Source organism: Pagrus pagrus (assembly GCF_965226575.1).
Source record: "Pagrus pagrus genome assembly, chromosome: 1".
NCBI lineage: Eukaryota > Metazoa > Chordata > Actinopteri > Spariformes > Sparidae > Pagrus > Pagrus pagrus.
The window spans coordinates 9,349,062-9,374,923 of record NC_140185.1 but is presented as its reverse complement, the minus strand read 5'-3'; the positions used below and the strand labels follow the sequence as shown (position 1 = coordinate 9,374,923).

Sequence of the window (25,862 nt, the reverse complement as noted above, 5' to 3'; positions counted from 1 at the left end):
AATGTGATCCCCGAGGCACAGAGACATAAACTTTTCATGAAGAATTTAAGATTATTCCACATATTTAAAACAAGATAATTTATCTTATATTTCCAATTCTAGGTTTTTAAATCTTGTCAAGCACAGAATTGTATTGATCCTTGTAACATGCCAGATCCATGTGCCCTTGAACAAGACATTGTAACATTAGGTGCTCACTGATTGTATTAGGTAAGGTTAAAAGCATCATGTAAAAGCAAAAATTATAAAATAAAGCTGAATCCTGCTAGCTCTAATGCTAATATGTCACAAACATACGCTACAGTCATGTGCACTCTGAGCATATAGACGCACAAGCCCATGCAACCTCTCACTCCCAGAGGAAGTCATGCCTGCAGCATAAAGCAGATCTTTCATTCGCAGCCCTCCAACAGAAGCAGCTCTATGCTCGGCTCTCACACTGCAGCTGGCAGCACAATAGGTCCAGTTAAACCTCACACCTACAAATTAGCTCTAAATGGACTCTCCCATACCTGTGTGTGTGTGTGTGTGTGTCTGTGTGTCTGTGTGTGTGTGTGTGTGTGTGTGTGTGTGTGTGTGTGTGTGTGTGTGTCTGTGCCGGAGCTCTTTCCCACCAGACCCAAGCCAAAGACTATTTACCAGTACTGTTTGTTTTTGTGGCGTCATTCATTGCTTATATTACAGAGCTGTCGGATAGGTTAGACTGGTCAAGGACAATACAAGGAGTCCCTTTAACATGTTCTCGTTGGCAAAGATGCACATTAGTTTATGAATTTACATTACATAGAGAGTGTATATATAAATATACTGTATATTTTTCATGTGCCTTAGTTTTGAGTCACTAAGACAGTCCTGTAACAGTGATGAATGAACCTTTAAAAGACTGTGTATAACAGAAACATTTTCCTGGGAAAGGTTTATTTTCACAAGGTTGCCATCATTTATTGGTGTTTGTTTTAATGTCAGTGTTGCTATAAAGTGGCTCTGGCTCATTATCCTTAAGCCTTGCCATTTGGTCCTCATTATATCCCATTCCTGTGGGTTAAACAGCTCTCCGGCATTCTCCTAATTCATCGCATGCTTCAGTGCAGAAATGCTGATGGATATACAACGTGATAGGCTAGGTAATTAACAATAATCTGAAGGACATCTGTTCTGCTCTGTTTTATTCTGTTCTATTCCATTATATTCTTCATCTATGCAGCTGATCAAATGGTGACATGGGCTTATGGATTTTAAGTGTTCCCCTGTTACTGAAGCTGGTTGTCCCACTTCCTGTGAGGCTCTGTGAGCAGAGCAAGGCACTTACACTGGAGTTCACTTTCCACTAGAGCGCTCCTTGATTAAATATGGGATGAGAGTGGAAAGGGCTATTTTTACACATGCCTGGTCCCTGAAAAAAGAAATCAGTCAACATTTCATTAGAGTTTGGCTCATTATTGAGTTAATGAAGCTGTTCTTGTGTCTCATGATAAACTAACTTTTAGCCGCTTTCTTTTGTGAGGCGTTCAAATAATAATGACAATATATATTTCTTGGATGTTTGCAGAATGATGAACCAGTGACAGGAGGAGACAGCACCAGCGAGGTTTCTGTCTCCTGCTCCTCCACAGACGACACCGCCAGTGTTGGTCCGGCTAGCTCAAGTCCCGAGGGCAGCCAGGGCCCTGAATGCAGCTGGAGCCCAGAGGAGGGCGTCCAGACTGGGGCTACTGTCACTACAGGACCGGACAGTGGTGGTGGTAGTGGTGGAGGAGGAGGAGCGGGAGAAGCTGAAGAAGAGGCCAAAGACAGAGTGACAGAGGTGCCACGGCGCTCCTGTCTCCTCCGGAACAGCATCCGCTCCCTGTCGCCTCTACGCCGCCACAGCTGGGGTCCTGGGAAGAACAACGGAGGAGACGCAGAGATGAACCAGAGGAGGTGAGACGAAGAACTTCTAATGACATTGTGGATGGAGTTGATTGTGAGATAGGAATGTCACTTTTTTGTCCTGTCCTTTTTTCGTGTTAGTCGGTGGATGTCAGCAGAGCTGATTTGTGCAGATGTCAGTATTATTAGAGCTTGTTGATGTCACTCCCTCTGCGCCATGTTGAGTGTTTCCTCCTCCTGCTGCGAGCAGCTGTGTTGCCATTTGTCTGGTGTTGGTAGGGAGCTCCCAACATTGTACACACACAGAGACTCAGAGACACACTCCTCAGCTTCAACACATGTACACATAGTTTCACACACATTCACAGTCACAGTACAGTAGTCAACAGTTAACGTTAACAGTACGTCCTACTTCACAGTCACATTAATACAGGACATAACGGACACTACCTTGACATCTATTTTTTTTTTTTGTCTGTGCTATAACAGCAGCCTGTCACAGACTGACTGGCACTAAAAGTCCTGTTGTCACAATGTTGGAGTGAAAACAGAAAATTAGCTGCTTTTCACTTTTATCAGTTGCTATTTTTATGACATTGAGGTTGGGCAGAGACTGCCATCACCATGAGCTTTCATCTGTAGTCTTTCTTTACAGTGGAACTAATGACGGAAAAGGAAGAATTATTTTTGACTGGAGGTGCCTTTTTTTATAGATAAACACGAGGCACCTGGAGCACCTAAGATGCATGTCAAAGTGATTAAGACAGAACATTAAGAGAAAAGTCATGCTTGCTGCTAAATGTGCATGTTATGTGAAGTACAAGGACTGTGAAATATTTGTGACTGTAGAAGTATCTTGTACATGTCGAGCAGCAGAAAAATAAGGTCATTAAGAGTTCATTAGCGAGACAGACACATGCCATCACCACTTCTGCCTGATTTGCCCCCTTTTACTGTTTAGTCACATTTCAAATGAATAATTTGATATTTGGGGAATTATGATTACCTGCTTTCTTGACGAATGTTAGATGAGATGATGGCTTCAATAAATTTGAAGCTACAGCCTTAGCTTAGCTTACGCTTTTATCTTCTTTAATTAGTGACCTTTTGATTTGCTGATAGGTGGATTTTGTTGCCACCGGACAGAACCAGGCTAGCTGTTACCCCCTGTTTCCAGTCGTTATGCCAAGCTAAGCTAACTGTCTCCTGGCTCCAGCAAGAATGCAAATAAGTCCCAAAGTTACATATTGTCTCAGTGATTTTTACAATATGTACAGTGAATGTCAACCTCTGTTCTTAGACCCTCAATTCGAATAAGGAAAACCCCCCTAAAAGAACTCTTGTAGCAGGGGGCAGTAAAGTATGGAAGAACCCTCAGACTGTCAAAATCATACAGTATACAGATTCCAATGACAAAATACAACTGATACAAGTACATTATATATCATAATGTAAAGTATGTGGAGCCAGGAGGAAAACTGAGCAGGCCGAGGTGTCGCCAAGTGATGCCCGAGCCATATGACCCCCGCTCCACCATGGGGACCTGGAAGAGGACAGGCCACATAAGGCAATTAGCAAGAAACTATCAGGATGTATACAGGAGACATGGAAGTATTCCTTTAGGATCCTCGTTCTGAACAAACGCTACTGTAATCACTCCTCCAACATGGTGGCGTGTGCCTCAGAGCTTCATACACACACAATAGTCCCCATAGATATCCAACCTACTAAAAAGATTATGATCCCATCAGCAAATAATAAAGTTCATTCATTCATTCTTTATGTTCTTCTTGACCTGTCATCCCCTCGCAACCCACCTCATCTCGCCCATCATCAATCACTTCCTGTCTCTTTCATCCATCACCTCCAGTTCCGTCCGTAGCCCTGGTGAGAGGAAGCCGACCTTTCACAGGAGAAGGTACTAATGAATCACATTTATCAGTTCATCTACTGTTAAGATTGACTTGTTGCTAGGTGACGTGCGATGGCAAATTCATGTACAGTGGCTGCAGCCTGTGTCGAGCTCCCACTTTTTAATGTATGCTTGCTGAACTGCTGCTGCATTGTGCTCCGTCCCTGCAGGCAAATGCGCTGAAAAATGCTGCTCTCTTTTCACCCGTCGGAATGCGCAAGAAATACTGTGGCAAATAGATGGTTGAGACTGACTGGTGTTTTGTATTGCAGTGGTAATAACAAATAGCCACATGGAAAGAGGCGAGTTTATGCTCTGGAGGCTCAGAGGGCTGTATTGGTTAGCGATTGAGAACAGATATTTTTTTAATTATTTTTTTTTTTTGGTGTTATAAGGTCCTGGGAATTTTTCAGGACTGTGAATGCATCAGTGGAGTTCTGAATTCAGTCCTGGATAGCTGGATGGAACTGGTGCTTGTCTTATGCATAATTGTTGTAGATGTCCTGGATTTGGTGAAAAAAATATTTTACATCAAGATGGTAAATTTTATCAGAGAAAAGATAAAGAAATCATTTCACCCTGGTGGACAATCTGTCTCTAAATGATCTGAAACATCCTGTAACTTTAAACTTTATCTGCTGCAAATTCTAGGTGACATAGATACTGATAAAGCTATAAATGTGATTAGGTAATAATGGCCGACAACATCAGCCCGCCTCTCCGTCTGTCAGGCTCTAATTAAGAACTTACTATGGTCAGAGGCCACTGCTCTAAGCATCTTGACAAGAAAGCAGTGGCTGCCACAGCACTGGTTTAGAACTCGGGGGTCTTCTGACAGTATCAGGGTTAGGGGTCAAGTTTATTTCCCGCCTGCTCTTGACATTACCGCGACACTGCAGCAGGAAATCAACTTGCACGCATTTTCATTGTTTATGTTTGACAATGTCAAATGTATGTCCTCGGAGCAGTGCTGCACTGATGCCTTAATAACGTCTCCCTCTGCCAACATCCCCGCAACTTTTTCACACCTCTATCTGCTTCACTGTTACGTCGCTGCTCACCGTCACTCATCTTTATCTCCATTTCCATTTTTACCCTGACTTACGGAAGCGTATTGCATTCACTTGAGTAATTTTTTTTTTTGGTTTGTTTTTCGGAGTAATTATTTCTGTTTTTCTGAGTAATTTTTTTTTGGTCTGTTTTTCAGAGTAATTTTTTTTTTGGTCTGTTTTTCGGAGTAATTTTTTTTCTGTTTTTCAGAGTAATTTTTTTTCTGTTTTTCAGAGTAATTTTTTTCTGAGTTTAGAGAGCATTTGAAACAATAGACGCATTCATTCCTTTATTGAAAGCTCGATAATGGAGACAAACATGACCGACTTGTTTAATTGAATCAAGTTTTACTTTGGTCTGGGTTTTAGACACTGGGAGATAGTCCTGTCTTTAAATCATATAGATGGTATTACCATTAGTTTGTCAACTTTATACAGGCACCTGAGGATGGTGACAAGTCGCCATTCCGAACGTTCACTTTCATGTTTCGGAATGCCGGCCCTTTTTTGAAAAAAGATCGCCATTCCGAACCTGAAAACCTAACCTTAACCATAACCTGGTCGGAATGGCGGTCCGTCGGAATTGGGGTCGCCCCCCTGAATGAGGACTTTTGCGGTTGTTCAGAAGGAAAGCCCATTCAGATCTGCTAGAAATGTATAGACATATACATCCAGATCAGTTGGACAGATATGGCAGTTTGGAGGTTCTCGCGGGAGTTCGAAGTATCGCGATAATTCAGGGAAAAAAAATTACTCCGAAAAACAGAAAAAAATTACCACGAAAAACAGAAAATAAATTACTCTGAAAAACAGGAAAAAGAAACAAACCAAAAAAAAATTACTCAGAAAAACAGACCAAAAAAAAATTACTCAGAAAAACAGACCAAAAAAAAAAAAAATTACTCAGAAAAACAGACCAAAAAATAAATTACTCAAGTGAATGCAATACGCTTCCGTACTGACTAACCCCTCCACCTCACATTCTGTTAGCATCAGCTGGTGCCCTCCCGATGCTCCCCACAGCCACGGTGTGGAAGTAGTTAGTTCCCTCAGGTACTGTGTGTGTGTGTGTGTGTGTGTGTGTGGTGTTTTGTTTTCTGACCCACTTTGAATAGGGCGTATTTACATGTTGTTTGATTTGCATTTGTGTTGTTTGAGGGCATGTATGCCTGTGAGCATGTGTTTTTATGAGTGTATGAATGCCCTGCCCAGTCAGTCTGTCAGTCAGTAGCTTCCTTACAGCAGAGGACTGCAACAGCTGCTGGTGTGGTGGTTATGTTTCAGTTCCAAGGACCTTGTGGCTCTGTAGGATAGCATGCAATAATACTGGCGGCAAGCAGGCTTTAATATGACAGATATAGTCATCTACATTCACAGCCCTGAGGATAGGTGAGTCACTGATAATCACCAAGTCATGATTCTTTCGGTCCAGTATAGGTTAGTGATGTTTGAATGTGTTGGACTGATGATTTGCTGGATAATGGAGTGCCATGCAATGCCAAGGGCTGGAGATAAGAGAGATTTACAGCTGGAGCTTTAACTTTCACCCAGTCTGTCCTGAAGCGGATAGAGCTGCAGCCGCGCAGCATAGCTCATCCTGAAATGTAGCTGTAGTTTTCCTCTCCATAATCATTGTATTGGATTTTTCAAGGCCTCTTATTTTCAGTCATAGATCGATGTAATTGGGTTTGTAAATCACAGCTGCAGCGCTCTATGCTGATGCTGATGTTGGAAGTCACTTGCCGCCGCTTCAGCTGTAAATCTGCTCCGGAGCCTAGTGATAACTCAGCTGGCTAAACACTGTGCAGGACCAGCTGTGTGTGTGTGTGTGTGTGTGTGTGTGTGTGTGTGTGTGTGTGTGTGTGTGTGTGTGTGTGTGTGTGTGTGTGTGAGTGTGTGTGTGTGTGTGAGTGTGTGTGTGTGTGTGTGTGTGTGTGCCTGTCTGTCAACAGGTGCATGTGTGTGTGTGTGTGTGTCTGATGCATTAGTAGCTGTGTGTAACCAGAAAGCTGTGATGAATAGTGAAGCGCATGTGTACAGTAAAGTCATTCCTCCTCCTTTGAGGTCACCTCTGATTCTGTTTGTCACTACAGCTACAGCCTGGAGGGGCTCAGTGGGGTCCAAGAAGAGCTAAGGGGCCCCATCACCAAGGGGCCCCGAATCCTGGAGCCTTCAAGGATGCCCAGGCATGACAGCGACGACAGGGGCTCCATGGTTTCTCTGACCGAGGAGCAGGAGGGAGGGCTGGGCGAGCACAGCAGACGACATGACCCGGTCAGCTAACACACACTCACACACATCTACACATAAATCATCACATTTGTCCTTTAGATGTCATATCTTCATACTGTGACGCATTCGGCCCCGAGCGATGCACAAATACATCCTCAGCTTACATCAGACTAAAAAATGGATTTGCTTGTACAAAAACAAGACTTATAAACAGTCTGGGGAACTTTGAGACTTGTCAGTTTGGGGATTAGTAAGAATTAATAAACATCGCTTTCCTCAGGCGGCTCCTCTCTACTCAAATTAAAATAAATTGTGAACACAACATAAAAAGTCATATGTGTAGTTTCCCTTTTGACTGTGTCGTTCCTGTTTCTAGTGTGGTGACTGGTAACATTTTGTTCCGCCTTATCTTCGCCTGGTTCAGCGTCCTTTTTTTTTTTTTTACATTGTTATACACTGTGTTTAACTCAACCTTGTGTCTCACACCCCAGAAATCAAGGCGGTATCGACCTCTGCGAAACAGCTGTCCTCCTATGACCCTACCCCTCACCAAGTCTGTGTCCATGCTCGCCATCAGCCAGAGAGACATTGATGGTGAGTGACAAGTTGTGAGGCAATTACCTATCCTGATTATTGTAACGCTCGGTCTCCCTGACCTCTTTATCTTTAGATTTCCTTTCTACTATCTTGCTTTAAAGTCACAATTTATCAAAATTACAAGATGAGCACGCTAAATGGGTGAATAAAGTGGTGAATGTACTCTAAGTGCAATTTTCATGCTCCCATTTCTAAGCTCAGATGGCCCAGTCATTTGATGGTGTAAAGAGAAGTGTGTAATTCAGAATCACTTTAAAGAATTGTCAATACTTAAAAGGCCCTACACACCCCTGGTCCTATGTAGGTCAATTATTTGCCTAATGCTTATTTGCCTGTGTAGGCACACTTGATTGACTGGTGTCTTTCTGACCCTCTGGTTAGTTTTGTTGCACCCTCAGATTTCTTCACCAGTTAAACTTGTCAGGTGTTACAGTGTCTCACTGTTTATTACAAACTTTCTGAATCTTAATAAGTGATCAGTTCCTGCTGTGGTTCTTTCCTTCCTGCCTGCCCCAGCAGTGGGACACCTGAGACGTAAGAGGCGAATTTCCTTCTCTTTCAACCTTTCCCCCATCATCACCAAATCTAAGTCTCAGTTCATTTATGGGGACTCTTCATCTAGCGATGATGAGGACAACTTGAGTAAGTAATGTACTGTAAACATAGCTGCTGTAGAACATAGCACAGATGCCAGAATCCGAACAGTAGCTCTTCCTATTAGAGTCCTCAATCTCCCCCAGACGAATGTAACCCAGGGTCATTACTATTCACTATGTGATTATAACAGAAATGATGGCTCATCTTGCTGAAAAGGGCCCAGTTCTTATGGGGATGAGCAGGGCTGCCCATAGATGTATAATAGAACTAGATACCGGACCCAAAGATGGTGCCTGTTCAGTCCAATGAGAATTTCTTGCCTGGCACATAGGCCAAAAAAGTTTCTAGATTTAGGGTTTACTTCTGGGGTATGCACCATTGAATATTCCCAGTTGTCTTTCTCCCACTGGTCCCAACTACGAGTTCCCTCTCAGCCCATTCACTTTACATTGTGATACATTTTAGAAATTCTTCTTGGACTGCAGGGGAATTTGTTTTTAGCAATATTACAAGTGGCCGCTGGGCAAAATTGGAGTCGAGGCTGAGCTGCACGGCCATATCCAGGCCTTAATAATGGAGGTAGACCGATTGTTGGCCTGGCCAATTATTGGGGCAGAGCAAAGCATTTTCCTGATCTGTTTTTTGTGTCCAATCGCCGATTTAAAGAAATTGACAAAAAAATATACTACTTCGGCTCTGATGCAGCATTCTCTCTCTGTTTGTAGTCACCATGCTGTGGTCTCACTCAATGTACAGCCCGCAGCACTGCAGATTCAGATTATTCATTATTGCTGATAGGCTATTACTTGTGATGTGTAATCGATCAAAGTAAATAGTAACTTAAATTATCAAATAAATCTCGATGTGTCTCAATACGTTTCTGGAATCAGATGTAGACAACTCAGTTATATTGCTACTTAATTATATGGTTCCATCACAAAATACACAACTTCTCAGTTTGACAGTTTATACTTATACTGGGTGAGTGCTCTCTGTTGTATTTAAGCTTTTGCAGTAACATAAAAGTTTTGCGCTATGGCCTGAACACAACTAGATGCTGAAGGGTGACAAAGCCCAAAAGTTCACCTGCAACAAACTTGTCATAAGGAAACCACTAATTACTGCTGATATTAAGCTGCTTGCAGAGTGAATGTGCAATTAGAATGAGTTTGTAGTGAAATCATGGGTGTAGAAAGCCACCTCTCACCTAGTCAGCAAGCTTAGTGTTGATGTTTCCTGTTGACGACGTTAAAAAGACCTCAGCTTCTCCTGTCCCCGGCCCTGCCCAATATTTAGCTGACCTTTACTTAGATTAGTCCTTGTTTTCGTCACTATGCAAAAATGAAACACAAATGCTGGAGAAAGAGGAAAAAGAATAACTATAAACACTGCAGATGAAGTGAGGAAGCCCTTTCTTCCCTCCAGATAAATGTGAGCCCGTCACCTTTAGTTAAAGACACAGAGCCTTCCCTTTTCTTATCGGTGAGATATTTCCATTAGTGTCCTCAGTCTCCTTGACTGTGTTGCTAGCAACAGAGTCAGGCCAAAACTTTGCCCTCATTATCCTGTTTTGGGTTTGACTTTCTGATGCAGAGCAGGCGAGCGATGCTTTGCATATTTGCATGTACACCAGAATATTGAGTAGAAATGATGGAGGCAGATGTGTCTCCTATTAAAATATGCATGACAGTGTTTAGCTGATACCAAATTAAGTAGTGACCCTGTGGTGATTATTGCATGTTTTTATTGTTATTATTTATTCATATTATATGCTGTCTGATTAAAAATACAACCAGGTCAGAGATTAATTGAAAAATGCCAATATTTTGGCAGTTAATGGAGCCAGGAAATCCAAATTTGAATAATCAAGCAGGCATGGTGGAGCTAGCGACGACCATCGTGGCTTTGTGTGAACAGTCAAGACACAGAATAAATGGAATATGATTAGGTATTGAGACCATAACGTCTTGTGGGAAAAAAATTGACTTTGTATTTTAAAATTCCCTTTTTCATGAGGTTGGATGTTGACGCAGCCAGAGATTTCTTGGGAGCCAGTATCTGCAGCCATTACTGGCACTGGATCTAAAGGCAGTACTTCAGCTTCAGCTTTTGGCCTCAGTGCTGGTCACCCTCATCAGTGCCAGAGTCATTTTGTTTTTGGCCTCTATGAGAGTAGCTAAACGTTAAATACCTCGCTCAAGGACATTAAAGGTAGCTGTTGAAGGCCAGAGGGGCATTTACTATTCAATTCTCTTCCAGATTCTTACAGCCAGGAGTGAAGCTGACAATCCTTTGTAGACATGCCGTGTGGGCCTTCACTTATTGTATATTCAGATAAAGCAGGGCAACCTGGTGGATGGTATGGTCAACCCCTAAACAGAGATCTTAACCTTGAATTAATGGAAAATGAAGACTGTCAAACTGAGATGACAAACACTGGGAATAAAAACCCTCTTGTCCCCAAATCTTGAACTACTGTCTTGTTTCTTTCCAGGTATGAGGTCGTTTTCCAGCACCTCTGGCTCACTAGCATACAGGTCAGTCCACCTCTGTACATACACATCCCTGAAAATAGATCTTTGTTGTTTATGACAGCTGTGACCTTTATAGTTCTATAGAGAAGAGACGTTCTTGTATGCAGTTGAAACTTCTCCATGGAACCTTTGTAGTGCTGTAAAGAACCATTTTCAGAATGTGTGAACGGGTAAGCTTTGTGATTGCAGCTGTTTGAGGATAAAATTTAATGAATGTGTGTGTGTCTGTGTGTGTGTGTGTGTGTGTGTGTATACCAGTATATCAGAGGAGGAGCCTGGCCCCCTGCGGAGCGACACTGAGGGAAAAAGTGTGACAAAAGTCAGCCGGACCTTCAGCTACCTCAAGAACAAGATGTACAAGAAGACCAGGGTGAGGGAACATTTTTTTTTAGTCATCCTAAATAAAACTGTGGCAAGACCATAAAGGTATATTTACTATATTTCACTTTGTACTATTTATTTTATTGATTCTCACAGCACGGCTTCATGCGCACCTCCTTTCATAGACTTCTCCTCCTTAAACATTTCTTCCCACCTGCTTTTCACCCCCACTCTGCTAAACATTTACACATTAACACACAGTCACACTGGGAGCTGCCCTGTGCTACAACTTCTGTCGGCCTCTGAACAGCCCCCAGTCTAAAAGGTGGGGGGTTAGATGTCTCGCTTTTGGGCAAGTCTGTGTTTCTTGTGACCTCCCTATTCAGATTTCCTTAGTAGGTTTGGTTTTGAGCCCACAGCATTTTCCAGCCACAGACGTGGGTCTATAGTTTAAGATGTGGTTGTAGTCATCCTACACAGGGCGATGTCGGGTAACTCCCCTGCTAAAGGTGTTCTTTCCAATGAGAATACAGTAGGTATTTCTTACATCATGACATTGTTGTTACATTGTGAATGAGGACAATCCTTATTATATCTGTCAGGTGAAATAATTTTTATGAAAGAATGAAACTTTGAACTTTTGAAATTCGGCATTGTGCTTTGAAAATCACAGTACTGATAAACTGTACTGCAGTGTCCATTGATATGATTTGCAAATACAATTGTTAGTATTTAGATTTTAAATTTACACTGCTGAATTGTCATATTTGGGAATAAAAGGGGCTATATATAGTTACGTTAACTTGTGTTCACTGTCGGTAATTGTGCAGTCCTTGCAAAGAGACGAGGGGTGAACAGGAAGTAAAACAGGAAGCTGGAGTTGGCTGTGGTTTTCTAAACTCATCTCTAACCTCAGCCCTCACTTTGCTTTTAAAGAGACAGGATCCTGCAGCTGGTTGCTCTCTGTCGAAAGTCAAAATTATTGATCAATTTTTACAGGTTTTAAGGCAGTTAGCAAAGCTGTGATGTTTAAATTCACACAGGGTTATTGGACTGCATCCATGATATATGTCTAACGTTGACAACCAAAATGGCCATTTGATCAACCACAGACCTGTCACACACCACATTAAAACTTCTGATTTCTGAATCGAATTCAACTGGATTGAAGGATCCCGCTCACATTTTTCCTATCAAGAAACAAATTCCCAAAACTATCCAAAGATTAAATTTTTTTTCATGTGTGACTTATGTCAGCTGATCTGTTTTAGCTACAGTGTACACACGCAGTTTCTAAACAATATCCAAATATCTGAAAGCGAATCTAGTTTGTTCAGTTTTGACATAGTGTCTGTACCAGACTGAAGGCTCGTTGCAGTAATAGTACCTCCTGTAACGAGTCAGTAACTTCCTCATTGCTGCCTTCCTGATGGTCCCTCAGTGCAGGCAGTAGCTTTAGCTCCCCGGCCACAGCCAGGGATGTTATACAGGAGATTCACAGGGAGCCATGGCTTCTCACTGAGATGGAAAGGTTGGCTGGAGGTAGGCTAACAGCACGTTCTGGTTTCCCAGTTTAAATTGTACTGAAAGGGACTGTCACAATATCATGTTTAAAGTGATCGCTGTTCCCCTCTGGGCTGATGTCTTTTTCCAGTGAAGTCATCGCCTGTTACAGTATGTTTCACTAGACTGTCTTTTTGTTTAAAGCTCTGGTTTAGATGTCACGAGTGATTACTTCTCCTGTTGTGAATGCTTTTAGGCAAAAGTCATGTGCTGAGAATCGTCTTTGCTTCCTGTGTTATTCCAAGAAGTGTTTTTGTATTATTTTTCTTAGATTTACAGGAAACGTATCTGCAAATGCTTCTTAGAAAGGTTACTGTGGTGAAGAATATTTCATTATTCCTGTAGTTGAAAGACGTTTGTCAATGTGTTTCATCTTTGGTGAGATAGCTTGTTGTTGCAGGAAATGACAATGAATGCTGAATGTTGTAATGGCTGTAAAACATGCAGGCTTGCCGTGGTCCAGTCAGCCTAATGGTATCTTGAAGGAACTAAACAAAATGAGCTGGAGTATGTCAGAGCTTTGTGGTCCCCTCAAACCAAGAGGCCCAGGGCCGGCCATTAAAAGGAGCTGGAAACTCCATTTTCCCATTTCCTCTGGGTTTGGGTGGAGGCTGTGTGATGTAAATCCAAGAGAATAAGAGCTCTGTTCTTCTCTGCATCACTTTATGGGATTGTGATTCAGCTCAGTGTACAGAGATGACCAACAGCTGAGGATGACCTTGTCCATGAATGCAGAGGCAGCAGAAAGACCGCCCTGTTATGGAAAGGTCAAAGATTTGAATCCCAGACAGCTCGTCTCCGTCAGTAGAAGTGTGTTTCAGAACACTGAAGTCCTCATCCATCAGAAGACGGTTCGAAAAAGAGCCTCATTGTAGTCTACAAGACAGTATGTTAAATGATCATTAATTGTCCTTTGGTAGAAATGGTCAGTCAAGTTGGTAGCTGTTTCCAAGTGTTGTTATGTTCTGCCAGCATTATAAACCTCTAGCAGTAATCTTGTAAAAATGTACCAAATATCAGTTTTATACACAAAATCCTATTGTCGTTAAATGAAGCACACCAGCAACGAACTGCCTGAAACAAAGATGTCCCACATTTAAAATAGCCTCTTAATGAGACAATTTGTTGTCAGCATAAATAATGCATCACTTAATATGCAAAGCCCCCCGCTGTGTGCTACATCAGAGTAATAATGTTGCTCTGCAGGATTCAGATTGGAATTTAACACAAGTGACTGGCCAAATGGTGAGACATTTTGTCAATGTCTCGTATGTTATTCTACTTTACACTTTTTCGTAAAATCTGATTGCCTGGTACAAAAGCTCAAGTAATGACTGAACTCAGTGACCTTCCTCTCCCTCTATGGTTTGTGTTTTTAACTATGATAATTCCACCTGTGCAGGAAAAGGACAGAGACAAGAAGGAGAAAGAGAAGGAGGGCAAAGAGAAGGACAAGAAGGTGGTTAATGGTCATCTATTCACAGCGATGGGCTCAGGCCAGGCAACCCACTGCTTCCAGTGCAATAAGGCTTTCAACAACAAGGAGGCGTACCATTGCTCACGTAAGTACCTCTGTCTGTTTTTTCTTTCATGCATTGTTTTTTTCACTCCACTGATCAGGTCTCCTGTTGCTTTAATCAAACCAATTAAGTGTTCTGTGATCCGTTATTAAAATTATTCTTCATTTATGAGAAAAAGGAAGCAGTAGTGAGAAATCTCCTCAGTGCACATACATCAACAGACATTAATCATACCGGAAGTCGCATCAACTGTCTGGAAAGTGTGTACTTTTGAACCATATGATTATGATACAATATATATCATAGACAAAATTGTATTTATTTATTTTATTTATTTGTCAGCTGCTCACAATATAGAATATAGGTTTTAAAACATCAAAAAGTGTGTGTTGTATCGTCAAAAAAGAGTGTCAGCAAAACAGAATCACTCGTACTTGGCGGAAGCTACATCATGATTAGTTTGAAGTAGTGAAACTGTCTAAAGTGCTACCAAGCCAGACTTTCAGTAGAGACAACAGCACAGTTTTTGCATTGTTTTCCACTGAAGCAGCAGCAGCTCTAAAGAGGATGTAGTTTATTGCACAAGCCTTTGGCACAACCCCAAAGAAAGCCTAAAAAGGAGAAACCAGCTCTCCGATGGATCACAGCAATCCTCTCGATGGTCACAATCTGCCTCAGACTGGCAAAAACAGCCCTTGTTGTGTTCAGCTGGTCTGGTTCGTATTTTCGGAGCCACAGAAGGTTCTGAGGGTGTTTTCGGGAGGGTTGTGCTCCCAGATGTCTGGCTGATGTCCATTCGACAGACAAATACAGTGATCCTTTGTCTGAGATTAGCTGGAATTAGAGGGACGTCCACCAAAGGCAGTAAACTGCTCAATAAAACCATTTAAGAGGAGAAAAACACTGCAGGAATTTAAGCTGGTTTTATTGTGCGTTTCATAATTAGACATATCGCATAATCTACTCGCCGGATACTTTTATCCACATCTTTATTTACAGTTACACCAGTGTACTGTTCACACATTTCAGGTGATAGGTGGAAGTAAAAATAAACCTGTAACCTGAAAGTGTTGCTGCCTTTCTGTACTTATTGAGTTACATGATTGTGTTCTCACTCTGACTGAGAGTGTTGATGTAATCCTAAGGACGGAAATGTTGTATGCATGGTGACATGGTCTGATAGTGAGCTTGTGGGTTTCTCTTGTGCAACATGTCTGTTCAAGACACTCTTGTCTATTGGAAACAGGCCTCTACGAAGGTTATGGAAACTTGTAAAACTAGATTTTGACATGACCAGAGATGGTTGTTCCCCTCGCTGGCACTTCATGATCCACCACTTCGGTTGTTATTTTTGTTTGTTTTTTTGTACAAGTATGGACAATAAACATGACAGGTCTTCTGCTTCAAAGTCAACTCTTGCGAAATGATTTGACAGCATGAAATTCAAAGTATGGTACGGGGGAATGAAAGTCTTTGATTGACTCACTGGGATCAGATCACAGAGCATAGATCTTATTTTAGCTATCTTGAATGATGACCCCTGCTCCATGGTGATTTGGGAATGTTTACATAATTGAAATTTTCCCATGCAATTCAGTATTTATGTGTGTGTGTGTGTGTGTGTGAGTGAGTGAGTGTGCGTCAGTCCTCAGCCTATCTTTTTCTTTTTTCCTTCTCCTTCGTCCACGAGCAGTATTACCCCTCGATTGCATCACATGCTCTGCTCCAGTCTGGCTTTCATTAGTGGGCTGGTGGAGTTTCCTGGCGGGCTATGAAAACCAGTCAGAATTTCTAGCCCCCACCTTTCCACACACCCTCCACGCCATCATGCTCACAGTATTCTCTGTTGCTTTTTCTTTCCAGACTGTAATGCTTCCGTCCATAAGGGCTGCAGGGACAGCCTGCCTGTTTGTGCCAAGGTGAAGATGAAGGTAAAAGTTCCCTCAGAGTAACTCCATCTCTGATTCTGTAGTATTTTGTTGTCCTGCAGCCAGTATTGATTTGAACTCCTCATTTATGCTTTTATTGTGTGTTTTTTCTGGCCAGCTGCCCAAACAGCAGTATGCAGTACCAGACTCAAGCTCTTTCACTACAGTCACGATGAGGAACAAATGTGAGTGACTCAGACTTCTAACAATTCTTCAGTACCGGCACATTGAAAGTTTTATTTTACTAACTTTGGACTTTTCCGAAGGTAGCTCATATTAACTAAGTTTCAGTACTTCATTTGGTGTTTTGCACTCTCACAAGGTTTACTGTTGTTTTAAGATCAAGGCAGCCACTTAAATTAAGGGTTCCTCAGAAGAAGAGGGAATACAAAGGATGTTTCTACCAGCTCTTTTGTCATGATTCAAAGTGAGCAGGAAAGATCTCTGTGTGCAGAATACACAGAGAAACATTGTCTCTATTAGGTAAAAACACTAGTATCTCTAGTTTTAGTAAGATTTTTTGTGGATGAAAATCTTGTAGGGAAGCAGAGAACTGAATATAAATCACAATATATCTGAAGTACACAGAAGTTAAACATGTAAAAATAAAATTTACTTGGAAAAAAAAAACATTGTTAAAATAAATGGAATATGAGATAATAAAGTAAGATATGCATCACAGTTGAGGAGTAAAAACAAACCCCAGCTTCCCAATGTGAACTGTATCTACAGTACAGTTAACGGTAATAACCTTTATTTAATCCGGGACTCTCATTAAGATCAAGAGTGCTTTTGCAAGAGAGACCTGAGCAGCAGGAAGAAAAACACACACAGCATCAGAGACACAAATCACAGAATCACTAAAAGTTTTAGCTTTAAATTCAGCCATTGGGATGAGACATACAAGTTTTAAATCATTCGTAATTCATTCTGTTTCTCAGGTGCATAGAGGTAGAAGGCATTTCTTTCCAAGTTCAGCATATAACCAAGGGGTAACTAGGGTTACACTGGTCTGGTGAGCAGTGGCTTGACATATGAGAAGAGAAATGATATACCGAGCATTTTTTGCAGGAGATCTTTATTTATAATAATGACAGGGTGAAGTTCTCTTATTGTTTTTCATATAGTACACAATGATGAGTACAGTATTTGTGTCCGTGGTCCAGCTGGTGGAACGAGGGAGCGCCCCTGGTCGGCCATCTTGTCCCCCGAAGACCACTCTTCACTGATGATCCCATCAGGACGAAGACACACTAGCATCATGAATTTCCATGGCAACAACCTCTCCAAGAGTCTCTCCATAAGCAACATCGCTGGGTGAGTGTGTTTTTTTGTGTTTGTGTGTGTTAGTGAGTGTGTTTCATGAGTTGCACATATTTCTGTTGCCATTTTCCATTTGCATTGACACCATTGTTTAATTATTTTGTGTCTTTTTTAACTTTTTATTTGCCCACTGCAGTGCACCATCTGTCTTTCCACAGCTTAATGGGTGTTTGCAGTTGTAACTGGCTGTAAAAATGCGATTCATAAATTTGTGTAATTATTATCCCTCCATTCAGTCCGGTGTTTGACGAGATGCCCATTAAAGGCCTGCGGTATCTCTCCCAGTCCACTGACTCCCTCAACAGAACCAACCAGGTCACAGAGTCCATGGAATCGCTCACTGATGAAGGTCAATACACAAACACACGCGCACACACACACACTACTAATCTGACTACCCAAGACAGCTGCCAATCAGCCCTGAGCCTTTGAATGGAAAACCAAGTGAATGTCAAGCAAAGTTTTAACAAATATTCCAGTAATAATAATAAAAAACTTTCTTTCTGATGCAAATTGGTGAAATTTGTGACTTTTTTTCCCTTAAAGTTAAAATGTCTTTGTCAAAAGGAATGGTAACCTCAATTAAAAATAACTCAAAGCTGTGTAATACAAACTAAATGCTATAGCATCTGTAACATGAGCTTCAAGTTGAAAGTACAAGCTGTGTCCCCCCAGGGACTGAGATGATGGACGGGCAGCTGATGGGGGAGTTTGAAGGAGAGGCGAAGGAGCTGGAGGCTGACTCATGGAGTTTAGGAGTAGAGCAGCAGTACCTGCAGCAGCTGGACAAGGAGCTGGTGAAGAGACAGGATGTCATCTATGGTATGTTTGATTAACTGAAATAAGCATTGAAACTGTTCTTTTTTTTTGAATGGCAAATTAAAGAAAGGTTTAATAAGTTAAAAGAGTGTATGTTCAGTGATACTCATGCACACTCTCATCTAGGTCTTTACTCTCTACTGCAGCTATTTAATAATGAACAAAGGAAATTACTTAAAACTGGCCAAGTGTGTTATAGTTTTTTTTGTTTTGTTTCCCTCAGCATGCCTTTTTGGTTTCAGTTGCATCTACAAATCTCAGTGATCTATTGCTGCAGATTTAACTCATTTCAATATGCACTGAAATTCATTGTTTGTTTTGAAAGTCCTTGAGAAGTCTCCAGTTTATAATTCGAATCTGCTTGTGGTAAATACATTTGATTGAAATTATTCTGAAGCACATTTACATTTTGGATCACCCCCTTGTATGTCCTTCAGAGCTGATGCAGACGGAGATGCATCACATCCGGACGTTGCGCATCATGTCAGAGGTCTACAGCAAAGGCCTGCAGAAGGAGGTGCAGCTGGAGCAGCAGACAGTGGAGAAGGTGTTCCCCGCTCTAGATGAACTCCTGGAGCTCCACACGCAGCACCTCGGCCGCCTCCTGGAGAGGAAAAGGGAGAGCCAGCTTGAGGGGGGGAGCCTGGAGGGAAGCTTTATCATCAACAGGATAGGAGACATCCTGGTCAACCAGGTTAGAAAAGGGAGGGGCTGGTGTGAGGAGGGTGCAGGTCCTTAAACTCTTCAAATTAATCGCATTTTTTCATTTGTCTTGGTAGTGTGAAGGCCTGAAGGCTGCAAATATTCATTCATTTATATAAAGAGAGCATCAAAAACAAAATTTGTGCATTAGAAAACAACTTCCATGACCTACTCCATGTCAGTCTGTGAGTAGGTTGGTTCACACTTTGGTCCAGACTGAATATCTCAACAGTAACCGTGTAATATATAATATAATATATAATACAAAGTCACATTTTTTCTGAATTAGTTATGTTTAAAGCACCTAATACTCTCCACAAATTCCTCAAATTTCTCTCAACTTACTGTTAAAGTTTTGTATCTTAGCAACTGAGTTAGACATAGAAATCAGAGCCCTACTTCATACAGAAGTAGCTTTCTAGCCTAGGTTTTTTTGCTGTGCAGTCACTGTTTGTTTTGTGTATTCATGCCTGTTAAACTGTGCTCTAGTTCTCAGGCTCCAACGGCGAAACCATGAAGAAAGTTTACGGAAGATTCTGCAGCCGCCACAATGAGGCGGTAAACTTTTACAAGGACCTCCTGACCAAAGACAAACGCTTCAAGGCCTTTATCAAAGTAAGACACATTTTAGCTCATCAAAATATATTTCACTGTCTGGTTTTCCAGACATTATTGTTTTTTCGTTGAATAGATGTCTAACAAAAATATTGTTCTAGAGTGCTCCTCATTGAGTCAACAGCCATTTACAATCTTGCCTTTCTTTTGTTTCTTAGTCTTTTACATAAATATATTTGAAACTTTTTGCATAAGCCACATCACCCTTCAGACTGCTTGTTTGTTTTTTTAAAGCTTTAGTGCTTCATCCTCTATGCATTGTCTATGTCTGTGTAACTGTCATTTCCATACTCACAGCAAAAACCTTCTCAAGTATTATTAATACATTGTTGTACAGCAGTCGTGTTTCAAGGTTTCCCTGTGGTTGTTTGAAACCTTGCCTGTTTTGAGCCACCTGTTGTGTTGGCACGTTTTACTACAGCACTTGTCGTTTGCTCTTCCAGAAAAAGATGAGTAGCAGCATTGTGCGGAGGCTCGGCATCCCAGAATGCATCTTGCTGGTGACCCAGAGGATAACAAAGTACCCGGTGCTGATTCAGAGAATGCTGCAGCACACCAAAGGTTAGATTCATGTCTTCTTGTTCGTCCATGCTATTAATGTGTGTGCATAATAGAGTAAGTTATGGAAAGTGGAGGGAGGATGTTTGTTTAATTGGGACAACCCTGTCAGCTACAAACTATCAGGTGAACAAAGCAGCAAATGGTCAAGGTAATAGAGTAAAATATACTGAAAGAATCATAGGATATTCTGATGCCGTATACAAAGGAAGAATACTTGTTATTTCCCAAATATGTATTTAATTTAGTTTATTTTCTACTTTGTAGTCTCTGCTGGTGACACGTAAGTCTTTAATCAATCGCTATTTGTCCTTTTTACACTATCACCATGCATAGAATTTACAATACAAAGCCTTCACTATTCAGAACCCATTATTTTTTCTTTAGTTCTCAGTGCAGAGCAAAAGAGTGATTTTAAAGCCATAGATTTTAGGCAGTGAAACAAAATCGTTCATTCTTACATAACTTAGATTCCCTTATTGTGCTTGGAACTCTCTGCCAGTCTGATCTGTTTTATAATTGGATCTAAAGTATTTGCCCATGAACGAGTCGCAGAAAACAAGACAGAATAAGGCCAATCATTTCATTAGTATCAAGAAAATGTTGCTTGCTTTAGCTTTTTATGGATTATTAGAGAATAAAGTTTACTTGGAATTCAAACGACATCGAAATATTTTAGCAAGGTGCTAAGTTTTAAGACCTGTTGAGATGCATATTTTTGCTGCACTGAAATGTGTCAAATCCATAAATATATACAATATGAAATGAAATCACAACTAAATGCAATATACACAGTCAAGCAGTTCAGTTTTCCGTATGAGCTACATTTATATTTCTCATTTATCTTCATTTTGGACCCGTGATTAGACACATTTATTCCAAAAATATCTCTTATAGTAGCTCATCAATTCCTCTTATTCCTGTTTTCAAATATCTGAGGAAACCTGAAACATATGTCGAACAGGTGTTTTGGGATAATAGATCAAGCATACTTTGAGGTGCTGAAATATTTCACACCATATTTATATCTGATTTAAAGCAGCTCTCGTCAGCTGGCCCCATACTGTGTACATTCTCACTAATCCTTCCCTAAAGCCTGTTTATAGTTCTATGTGGGACGGTGGAACTCTGACTTAATCCCCAAGGTGCTTTAAGAGGACTCTCTCCTGCCAACTCTGATTTATACTCAGTGGAAATAACACGGCACACACATAAGTTAGTGAAATAATTTTGGTGCTCAGGAGGACTGTAGTGCAACGACCACAGGAGGGAAGTATTCCACTTCAGGGAAAAACATAGCAGTTTCAGTCCAAAAGCCAAGTTCTAAATACACAAGATGCATATCAGCTCCATATTGACTCTGGGGCTCTTCTCAGTGTGCAGACCTACAGGCTACTGGTGATTGGATTCTTAGCAGTTCTACTCTTCTACTCATAAACGCTTTTAAATTCATTTCATTTAGAAAACCAGATGAGCCACATGTTGAGCATGAGCAGTGAAAGTGATTAACAGACAGAGAGAGGAGCACCTACACCTACAGACAACTACAGTGGCATAACTCTAAAGGGATCGTTCTACATTTTGGGAAATACGTCTGATTCTTTTATTGTAGAAAATTGGATTTTAGAGTGATGTCGATCTATTCGTCGGCTAAACACGAAGCTACAACCAGAGGCCAGTTAGTTTAGCTCAGAGCAAAGACGGGAAGTAAGAGGAATCAGCAACTATGACCCCTGTAGAATGAAAACGTGTTATTTTTACATTTTGGTTCTTGTACGGATTGAATAAACCCAGTATAACATGCTAATTAGTCAGCCTATGGACAGACACAGCCGAGCTGTTTCCCTTGCTTCCAGTCTTTGCTATTAGCTTAGTTTTACCACACAGATGCAAGAGCTGTATTAATCTTCTCGTGTAACACTCAACGAGAATGCAAATAAATGCATTTCCAGAATGTTAATTGATTTCTCTAAATATCCTAAAAACCCTTTCTCCCAGCCTCTTACACTTAACTGAGGTCCTACATAAGCATGTGCCAAAGTCGGAGCAGTTTTGAGATATTTGTCTTTGCTTTATTTTTTTCTCTGTGATCATCCCTCTAATTTGAAGTGGGCGGGGCTCAGTCTGACAAATATTGTGTATTTCTTTGCATCAATCGCAGTTTTAAGTGACAGTTGTGTGGTTGTTTGCTTTTGTTACAAGTATTGTCAACAAATTCAGATCAAAACCACAACCACACCAGATTAAGCAGATTCAGTGTTAGAGACACAAGCAACATTTGAGTAAACAAGTAAAAGGTCAGTGCGGTACTGACCACACTGTTTGCTTGACAAGTAAGAAGTTCTGTGCAACCATTTTCTTTTATGTTTTCTGACATCTTATTCTCTCGCAACCAAAATGCCAGAAACTTCAATTCAGTAACAAAGGTAATCATCTGTGTGCATCTTTCTGCATATTTACTCTCTACATCCTGAAATCCCATTAAGGTTTGTTGAATGAAGCCTTTCAGGAAAAAAGGGCAGGTTATTTTTTAACAATTTAGAAAAGAACAATCTATACAGAGTATCGACCATAATTAACCCAACAAGCAGAGGTGAGGCAGCGAGGCCAGCGTTGCATACAAATGACTCGTGCAGACAAGATAAATAGGTAGAAAAGGATATTTTTTTTTGTGATGGAATAATCCTGCTAAGGAGAGGACGTAAGGAACTGCCATCCCTTTTTTTCAAGAAGTGTTAAAAATGTTGTGGACCACAAGTGCAAGTCTGCTCAGAAGAAAAAATCATGTCAAAATAAAAAAGGCAAATCATCAACACACATGAAAGAACTTAAGGTCACTTTTGAAGGTTTGTGTATCCAGCTCCACCAAATAAAACCAGAGAAAGGCTTTCAGTCCTCTCTGTAGTGACAATTTCAATCAGGGGTTTATCAGGGAATGGAAATGCAGGAAACGCAGTTAAAGGCCAAAATGGGTACCAAAATTTCGCTGCACCTTCTGCTGTGCACAAACACCTCATCAGCTGTGCCACTCTACCAGTCTGGTTGAAGTGTGTTAGTTGGGAGCCATTAAATCACCAAATGGGTTTGCAACAAGGATAATGGCTTTAGCCTACGCTGGAGATTCTCCAGGTTCTGCACCTGGATAAAACAAAAAACAACCTTTAAAATTATAACTTTCTGCATAAAACAAGCGAAACAAATAGACAAACAGATTGTTGGGCTTTTAATACTATCCCATCAGAAGTCAAAATGGGGTCAAGTGGTTTATGCTGTGGCTTGATTCTAACCTAAGACTTTTGTTAATGCTAGCCTGCTTTGCTGTTGCCTTTCCCCTTGTCACATGTCGAAAACAGAAAGCGAGGAAGACTACGAAGACCTTACGGATTCTGTCCGGTTGGTGAAGGAGGTGATAGCAGCGGTGGATAGCAAGGTGAACGAGCACGAGAAAAGACGTCGTCTGAAGGAATTTCACGGCCGCACGGACAGCAAGTCCATCATGATGATGAAGAGCGGTCAGATTTTTGCCAGGGAGGATCTACTGAGGAGGAGGCTGATCCACGATGGAGTGCTGCAACTGAAGAACAGCCAGGGAAGGCTGAAGGGTGAGGAAATACTCACTGACCTCTTTACTGCCCTTTAACTGACCACACATTTTCTTTGTCTCTGTAAATATGTCAGGATTGTTTGGAAATGTGAAAAATAGATGAATCATTCAAGTTTCAAAATTCTATTTATTTATTATAAAACAACAGAGGATTGTTCTACAAAATGATAGTTATAGTCTTTTTAAACTACTTACAAAACAGAAAATATATAAATGGATCATTTAATAATAAGCCATTGAAATAAAATAACTACTTTTCTCCTGTCTGTTCTCCAGACGTCCATGCTCTGCTACTATCAGACGTCATCGTCTTCCTCCAAGAGAAAGACCAGAAATACGTCTACGCCATGCTGGTAAATTCCTGCTGTCATCTCTCTCTGTCCCTCTGCCTCTAAATATCTTTCCTCCTCCTCCTCCTCCTCCTCCTCCTCCTCCCTCCTTACGTCTGCTGTTGCCTCCGTTCTCCCTCCATCCCTCCAGTAATAAAGATCTTATGAGTGCAGCCAGATATGTGGTTGTCATATTTTCCTATCCCACTGTTGTTGTTAGCATTAGCTGGCCTGCTTAGCTTTCCCATTGTGTAATAATGCCTGCCTCTAGCTAGCTGGCTGCACCTAATAAAGCTGTTCTGGCCCTCGGCATATAACCCAACTGTGATAAATCATATAGTTTTGAGGTGTTTTTTTTCCCCATGTTTACAGGGCTCACAGTTTCACACACCACACACTCAGTAGGGGGAATAAAAACAGGGGGAGGCCTGTGGCATAATAATCACATCTATCATTAAAACAAGGCTTGACATGTTTAAGTTGAAGCTGTTGGATTTTAAAAAAGGAGGAATAGCATGTGGTTCCTATTGGATCACAGCGATGTGAAGCAGCATGAGTTCTGGGCAGAAAATGCTTCAGTTGTGAGGATCACCAACAGTACAAGCAGTCAGTAGCAATTGGGTCACCCTGACAGATGATGGGAAGTATTTCTGTGATGCTAAATGTGGTGAGTCTGAGTTTTAGTACAAATACCATGTTTTTGTTTCCAAAGACTGCTTTTCTTTTGCCTGAGGTGCAGTGAAAGAAGAGTAAAACAAAGATGGAATCATGACAAAAAGACTTTGTCAAAAGATAGCCTCCTCATTTTATTTGATTTGAACTTGAAATGCATTTCTGTGCAGAATTTTGTTTTCATTCCTTTACAGCTTAGTCACAGAGGAAAGAAACACTTAAAAAAATCTGAACCTATCCTTCAAACTTCAGACAAGAGATTGCAGGAAAAATGTGGGGATGTGGTTACAATTTCAGAGTTTTAATGCTCAGAGCAGATATGAACCAGTGGTTTGTTGTGTGCTGAGGCTGTCTAAGTCAGCTGACTCTCATGTGGATGATAACGTTAACCAAAATCTAATTTTCTCTTCTTCTTTTCCTTTTCCCTTTCGATCACCAACTGCTTACTCTTCCTATAATCCTTCTTCTTTCTTACTGACCTTCCTTCTTTCGACACTTCTGTCTTTTCTGCACTTGTTTCTTTCTTTCCCCTTCCTCCCTCCCTCTATAATTATCCGTCTCTTCTTCTTCTCCCCCTCTGACTTCACCCCACCCTTCTTCCTGCCGTTCCCATCCTCTCCCTATCCTCAACATTTGTCTTCCCTCCTCCCCTTTCTCCTCCTTGACCCTCCCACTGTCATCTTTTTTTCTCATCCTCTTCCCTTGTTGCCTCCATCCATCCCTCCCCTCCTTTACCCACTCTCTTCTCCCTGAAGGACCAGCGCTCCACGGTCATCTCCCTTCAGAAGCTGATTGTGAGGGAGGTCGCTAACGAAGAGCGCGGCCTCTTCCTCATCACGGCAGGCATTGCGATTCCAGAGATGATGGAGGTCCTGGCCAGCTCGAAGGATGAGCGCAACACCTGGATGCATCTCATCCAGGAAGCCATGCAGTCCATGTAAGTGGGATTTATTCATGTGTTTATTGAGGTGTTTTTACTGAAAAATATTTAGGGCAATATGTTAATACTCAAAAGAATTTATGCTTGTTGTAGCCAGAAGAACAGTTTTCTCCTAAGTTTTACTTCAGCATGTAAGCCCAAATGTGACCTAACCTGTAACCTCTACTGCAGAACAAAC

At 41.2% G+C, this 25,862-nt stretch overlaps 1 protein-coding gene across 12 annotated transcripts in view; it reads left to right on the top strand.

The window, feature by feature from the left end:
• akap13 (A-kinase anchoring protein 13) overlaps positions 1-25,862 on the top strand; it is a 119,232-nt gene that overhangs the window by 76,724 nt on the left and 16,646 nt on the right. For 4 of the 12 annotated variants that reach the window (XM_084380850.1, XM_084380851.1, XM_084380845.1 and 1 more), the window contains exons 12-30: positions 1,550-1,920; positions 3,740-3,787; positions 5,821-5,883; positions 6,924-7,104; positions 7,554-7,656; positions 10,751-10,793; positions 11,049-11,160; positions 14,077-14,236; positions 16,058-16,125; positions 16,241-16,307; positions 17,250-17,439; positions 17,682-17,794; positions 18,121-18,267; positions 18,702-18,958; positions 19,456-19,581; positions 20,025-20,142; positions 23,493-23,741; positions 24,020-24,096; positions 25,500-25,681. In XM_084380850.1, the coding sequence (XP_084236976.1) occupies positions 1,550-1,920; positions 3,740-3,787; positions 5,821-5,883; positions 6,924-7,104; positions 7,554-7,656; positions 10,751-10,793; positions 11,049-11,160; positions 14,077-14,236; positions 16,058-16,125; positions 16,241-16,307; positions 17,250-17,439; positions 17,682-17,794; positions 18,121-18,267; positions 18,702-18,958; positions 19,456-19,581; positions 20,025-20,142; positions 23,493-23,741; positions 24,020-24,096; positions 25,500-25,681 (2,675 nt within the window). The remainder of the gene's footprint in view (positions 1-1,549; positions 1,921-3,739; positions 3,788-5,820; positions 5,884-6,923; positions 7,105-7,553; positions 7,657-10,750; positions 10,794-11,048; positions 11,161-14,076; positions 14,237-16,057; positions 16,126-16,240; positions 16,308-17,249; positions 17,440-17,681; positions 17,795-18,120; positions 18,268-18,701; positions 18,959-19,455; positions 19,582-20,024; positions 20,143-23,492; positions 23,742-24,019; positions 24,097-25,499; positions 25,682-25,862) is intronic. The other 8 variants (XM_084380848.1, XM_084380853.1, XM_084380852.1 and 5 more) reach the window with 4 other exon arrangements.